The sequence below is a fragment of the Sciurus vulgaris genome (assembly GCF_902686455.1).
Source record: "Sciurus vulgaris genome assembly, chromosome: 16".
NCBI classification, from domain to species: Eukaryota; Metazoa; Chordata; class Mammalia; order Rodentia; family Sciuridae; genus Sciurus; species Sciurus vulgaris.
This window is the reverse complement of record NC_136477.1, coordinates 8,361,589-8,367,946: the sequence shown is the minus strand read 5'-3', so window position 1 is coordinate 8,367,946 and position 6,358 is coordinate 8,361,589. Positions and strand designations below refer to the sequence as shown.

General features: G+C 39.6%; 1 protein-coding gene across 1 annotated transcript; it reads right to left on the bottom strand.

Moving 5' to 3' along the window:
* Positions 1-647: 647 nt before the first annotated feature.
* On the bottom strand, positions 648-1,559 carry LOC306646192 (olfactory receptor 7E24-like; the record flags this gene model as incomplete). Its single annotated transcript, XM_079114645.1, has 1 exon — positions 648-1,559. The coding sequence occupies exon 1, from the start codon at positions 1,533-1,535 to the stop codon at positions 648-650; it is 888 nt and encodes a 295-aa protein (XP_078970771.1). The 5' UTR covers positions 1,536-1,559.
* Positions 1,560-6,358: the final 4,799 nt, after the last annotated feature.

Sequence of the window (6,358 nt, the reverse complement as noted above, 5' to 3'; positions counted from 1 at the left end):
AAGAAAACCATGGGAGGAGTAGACACAGGTATGGAGCACACGGGACTGGGCTTCAAACGGAAGGGATGGGGAGTAAGAGTCTTATTTACTCTCACATGACTTTGGAGGCCCAAGTACGGAGTTCATACTTGGTCAAATTTATCCACACCATCTCAGTCACAAAGGATATCCTCATGTCAGAGGAGGAAGAAGAGAAGAAAGTGAATGTCTCCTGTACTTTCACAGCTCTTCTCACAGAGGAGAAATCTTGTACGTACGCTTTATTTCTCTTTTGGTTTTTCCCTAAAATTCCACTGGTTTTTCTGATTCATAAGTAATATTGTCAAAATACAGATGACAATGCAGCCACTTTTGCCGTGATCAAGTGCACAGCTCAGTAGCAGTAATTACAGTCAAGTCCTTGTGCACCCATCACCATCTCCCATCTCCAGGAGAATTTCATCTCCCCAAACAGACTTTATACCCATTAAGACACTTCCAATTCCTCCTTTCCAGCCTCTGCAAGCCACTATTCCACCATGAAGCACGATGTGGACATAAAGACATCAAACTCAAATAATGTGATCAAGAAAGCAAATTTAATGTCTAGATGTTTAGTTTTGCTGAGTTTCCGGCATACATTCCAAATGGATGCCACACACCTGAGATCACACTGTTCTCCCGGGCAGCCTCCTCAGGGCACTTCTAATGTCCCTGTTACTCAGGCTGTAGACGAAGGGGTTCAGCATGGGGGTGACCACAGTGTACATCACTGAGGACACGACACCTTTCCTGGTGAATGATAACTGATCTGAAGAAAGGTACACTCCAATGGCTGTTCCATAAAATAAGCAAACAACTGAGAGGTGAGACCCACAGGTGGAGAAGGCTTTGTACTTGCTGCCTAATGATGGGATTCGCAGAATAGAAGAAACAATTTTATGATAAGAGAAAAATGTCCCCGAGAGAGGAAGAAAACCATAGACCAGGCCAACAAAATACATGACTATATCTTTGGTAAGGGTATCAGAACAAGAAAGACTAAGGATCTGAGAAGGGTCACAGAAGAAATTAGAAATGTTCATGTCCTTGAAGTATATAGACTGTAAGGCAATCAAATTGTGCAACTGGGATTCCAAAATGCTAAAACCAAAAGACACCAAAACTAAGAAGCCACAGAGACGAGGATTCATGATAACTGAGTAATGCAGGGGGTGACAGATGGCCACAAAGCGGTCATAGGCCATCACGGTCAGCAGCATTTCATCCATACATCCAAAAATAATAAAAAGGGACATCTGACTCAGGCAACCCCCATAGGAGATGGCTCTGCTGTGAGTTTGGATGTCCACAATCATCTTTGGGACCGTGGTGGAGATGAAACCAATGTCAGCCAAGGACAGGTTAGAGAGGAAGAAGTACATGGGAGTGTGGAGGTGGGGGTCAGAGCTGACAGCCAGGATGATGAGCAGGTTCCCAAGCACTGTGACCAGGTACAGGGACAGGAACAGTCCAAAGAGGACAGGCTGCAGGTCTGGGTCCTCTGGGAGTCCCATGAGATGGAATTCTGAAGCGTGTGTTATATTTCCTTGTTCACTTTTGTTTGGACACCTTTTGAAACAGAAAAGAGGTTTAGGGCTGGGGATATAGCTCAGTTGGGAGAGTGCTTGCCTCATAAGCACAAGGCCCTGGGTTTAAGTCCCCAGCATCACAAAAAAAAAAAAGAAAAAAAAAAAAAAAAAAGAAAGAAAGAAAGAAAGAAAAGAGGTTTAGAAAAAATACCCAATAATCAATTACCACATAAACAACAGTATGCATTATTTTGACTTAGAATACCCAAACACTGTGTAAAATTAGGACTGCATTATTTGAATACTAGAGTTGAGAGTCCATATCAGAGAACGTTATGTGCCACTTACCTTCCAGAATATTTTCAGCTTCTTGTGTTTTTCTGATTACCTCTTTGGAACGTATTTCACATTGCTGTGCAAAGACTTATAATTTATATGAGTCGATCTGCTGAATGTGCCACCACAAGCCATATAGGAAAAGGTAGTATTTATTAACACATATAAAGTATATATGAAAGGAAAACCATTGCAGGTAGCATACCAACTCAGCACCAGAGGGATATCATGGGCATTTCACAGCATACATAACCAAAGAAAGCAGTCTTATCACCTTTGAGTGCTTCTCATCTCTCTTAAACACACTGGAATAAACATATGAAGTTATTGTCTGGAGCCACGGAACTCAGTGCCATTAGTACGTTTGGTCTCAGACATGGATCTGGCCAGAAGCCAGGCCTTGAGAGCAGAAACCAGATGTCTTTAAATTTTTTAATGTTCTTGGATGGAGAGCTTATCTGTCCTTGAACAGGGCCACTGCCAGACCACTAAGTTTATCATGCAAGTTGTTTACTCCTTGCTCTGATTTCACTTTTTGAAAGCACTCTTAAACAAGGCTCCTTTTTTCTCTACACTCTTCTGTGGATGAAGTCCTCACTCAATTTTTGTTTCTATTCAAAAAATTGTATAAAGTATAGAACTTCTCTCTTTCTGGACTTCAAATTGTGATATTCATATTTACTTTAGAGGCACAAAACCATTGTTATCACTAACCATAAATTTATTTTTTGGACTGCACCTGTCAATGTGTCAATGATGAAACAATAATGAAATGCTAAAAACTTTTGAAATTGTATATTTTATTAGGGTTCATGTGTATCGATCTGATATAATCTCAGTAAAATATGAAGTGAAGAAGAGGGTTCCTTGCCCCCCCCCCACCTTTTTTCATTTCTTATTCTCTAATGACTTTGGAATAATCTTCATTGCTTTTCTGATCATAAATCCTTCTACATGTTGTTGAGGATTTTAGAACCAGCAAAGTCACACCCTTCTGTGCTACTTAACAGAACTTCACATAAATACTTCCTCAGCACTTAAAAGCCTCTCTGGGTTATTATTTGGTGAGGTCACACCATGATATAATTACAAAAAATGTGCAAAAGAAAATATTTAGGGGTTTACCTTAGTAAACACATCTGTACATTGATTTATGCCTTAAATTGATATAATAATTACCTGGCTTATAGTGTTATTAGAAGATTTTTAAAAATTCAACTAGTGGTTTTAGTTTCATTTACCAATATACTTCTCATAATGTTATCAGTGTATGTGATTTGTTTATCACATATATTTACTCAAATATTTTAAATATTTTAAAATATCAACATACCACGCTTTGGACAAAATCCAACTTAAAGTATCCTCATGTGAAGTTCTTCATGATCCTTTCCTGCACCAGGATTGAGAACCACCAGGACTGGCCACCACCATTAATGTTATCTACTGTTACTGGCAATAATACCCACCGCTCATATTAAAAACAAACTTTAAGCAAAATGTGCTTCAGAACCTAATATTTTAGAGGGATTTCATTTTAAATCTATGAAATTTGAATTCTTGGTGTCTCTGAATAATTCCATTCTGCACACCTGTTCCACTAAAAAATACTGTCATGTTTCTATGGATTTTGTGTGTTGATATAGACATGTCAGGATTGCTTTGTGTATTCATGATTGGGTTTCTTTAAGGTTTACCTAAATAGTATGTAAAGCTAGTCTAGTCTACAACACGCACATTGGGCCTGAAATGACCACTTTGTAAAGTCTTGGATTTAAGTCTCTATGCAGTATCTGCAGCTAGGTCAAATGATTCAGATGATGCAGAACATGTCCCAAGCAAGGAACATCATTTCCTTACTGAGTTAACTATAACCCTAATATTTTCAAAATCCTGTGTCTCTCTCCATATTGCACAAATGAAAATATATACATGTATATGTATATCTATATATATATATACATATACATGTGTGAGATAGTTATTTGAATTTCAATAATTGATACATGTTCCATTTTACTATCAGTCATTTATATTTGGTATCACAATAAAAATCATTTCTATTAAAAAAATCTACATCTGTTAGTTTATACTGCCAAAAATTATTACTGATCCATATGTGGTAGGTGTTCCTGCAGGATTAATGAATAAATATCATCTCATATAGGGAATTTAGTAGTTCCATTTGGCTTCAGTAGAGGACACAGTCCCCTGTGATGGGACTCAGGTACTCAGTCCTGGTTCATTAACCCACAGTCATACACACCCATAACTTCCACATATAAGATATGTAAGTTAAGTTTGGAAACCAGTAAACTTTTGGTCCTTAAATCACTTTTTCAAGAACTCATTCCTTATACCAATAGTGAATTTATTGATGCAAACAATTTTCAAAAACCAGTGAAGCCTGAAATGATGTAATCAAAACACAAATGAGCTCATGAAGGAGGAATACTTGTCCACTTCTCTTTCTCCCTCTTTTGTCTTTAATACTCATAAATACCTGTGCTATTACCTTTGAATAACAGAACAGTGTAAATGCTGTGAAACTAAACTTTAAGATCTGTGTGTTCGTTGTATAGGCACAATGAAAAGATAAAAAAGATAAAAGTGTAGACCTGAAAGCACTAAGTGTATTGAAGCCACACTGGGTTTTGTGAACCAAGACATGGTTATTCTAGGTTTTAAGCAGATTCCTTTTATATTTGATGCCTCCTTTTTATCAAACAAGGTATGGAATCTGAGGAATCATAGATGAACAAGGATTAGATTGCTTTCCAAATACACATCACATTATTTATATAGGAACAAAAACTCAATTTCCCCATTGTAGAAACAGGCACACAGTAACTACAAATAACATGATATTTTAGCTGACTTGTACAAAGATTAACATCATCCTTATAATAATAATAATAATAATACATAAATTGCATTACACAATTGTTTGATATGCTCCTCACAGGTTAGTCACATGGGGAGCCTTCATATATGTTTAATCTGTACTCAACACATTTGTATCAATTAGAAATCAACTCAGATGACAATGCTGAGGCTCACGGGTTCCAATAACCTGCTTGTCACTGACGTAACAAGTGTGAGGGTTGGATTCAAAAATTAAATCATCAGTCTCTGTGTCTGAAACCCTACACTTTTAATTGTCTTCCAAAGATCAGAAGGTTTTAAGCAGAAAACCAGAGGTCCCAATGACAGAGTCACATGAGGAACTTTAAAAAACTCTTTCCAGTTTCTTGTGTAGAAATGAAACCAAGACCATAATTTCGGTCTCCTTTAGAAACTGGCTTTGCAAATAACAAGAATGCAGGTGGCTGCTGATAGTTGTCAGGGTCTTAAGTCCTCTTGCTCTTCTTGACCAGCAACAAGGGAAGGGGACACTCCCCAACAAGGCCAGGCTGGGATAGGTAGGGCCTACTGACTGCCCGCTCCCAGCCCTCCAGGAGGAGGACAATCAGACGCCTCAGGGAGACCACTCACAGCAGGAACTCATTTATTGAGGAAATCACACAGCTTTTATGTAGGGTGGAGGCTAGGTGGGAACCAATCAGCTTAAAGGTCAGCAAGGCATGGGGCGGCGTTCCACACAGGAAAGAGTCCCATAGGACTATATGGCAAGCACTAGCTGATCATGTTCATGGAACTGTTGTTAACCAATCCCTGACAGTGGTCCGATTTATCGTCATTAACTATTGAAACCGCCTTTGAGGCCTTGATCTTGTTCACTCGCCAGGGTGTAAGGAGTCAGCCTGAGTTAGTTAATGTGTCATTAGTCCCAACAGACAGTTGCCATGACATCTGCATTGGGGCAAGAGGTGATCTGTGCTGACCTGTGAGGAGTCTACCTTTCCTGGGATCCTTGCCTGGGATCTTAGCTATCCCTCTTATACTTGATACAGCAGGTGCCAACCATTGCTCTGCCCTATGGGCTAACAGAGATCCCAGGAAGGACACAGTGAGCAAGGGGTGTCTTCCTGGAGTGACAGGGAATTGCAGCTGTCAGTTGGGTTGTCGGAGAAACCCAGCAGGATGCTCCTGGCAGATGCCCTGTGTCTGTACTCAGACAGACCAATTCAAAATCCCTTCAGTCCTTTCTACCTAACAACTGATAGCTGTTACCTTAAAATCCAGTTCTCCCTCCCTTTTGGGAAAATAACTAGCAGTAGTTTGCAGAGAACCATGCATATTAAATGGAATGAAACAAGCTGCTCATACCTCAGAGTCTGAACTCGAGAATCCCTCAAATACAGTTCAGGGTGTGATGGTTACTCTCCTCCTCCTCCTCCTCCTCCTCCTGATCCCTTCTTTATACTTTGGGTGTGCTTAGCGGTCAGTGTGGGGGTGCAGTAATGCTTTCATGCATGGGTGAGATGTATTGACAAGTGGGGGAAGAAAAAAAACTCACACAAGTCAGCAGGACCCCAGCTCTGCACAGAGCAAGAGCATCCCATAGAGCA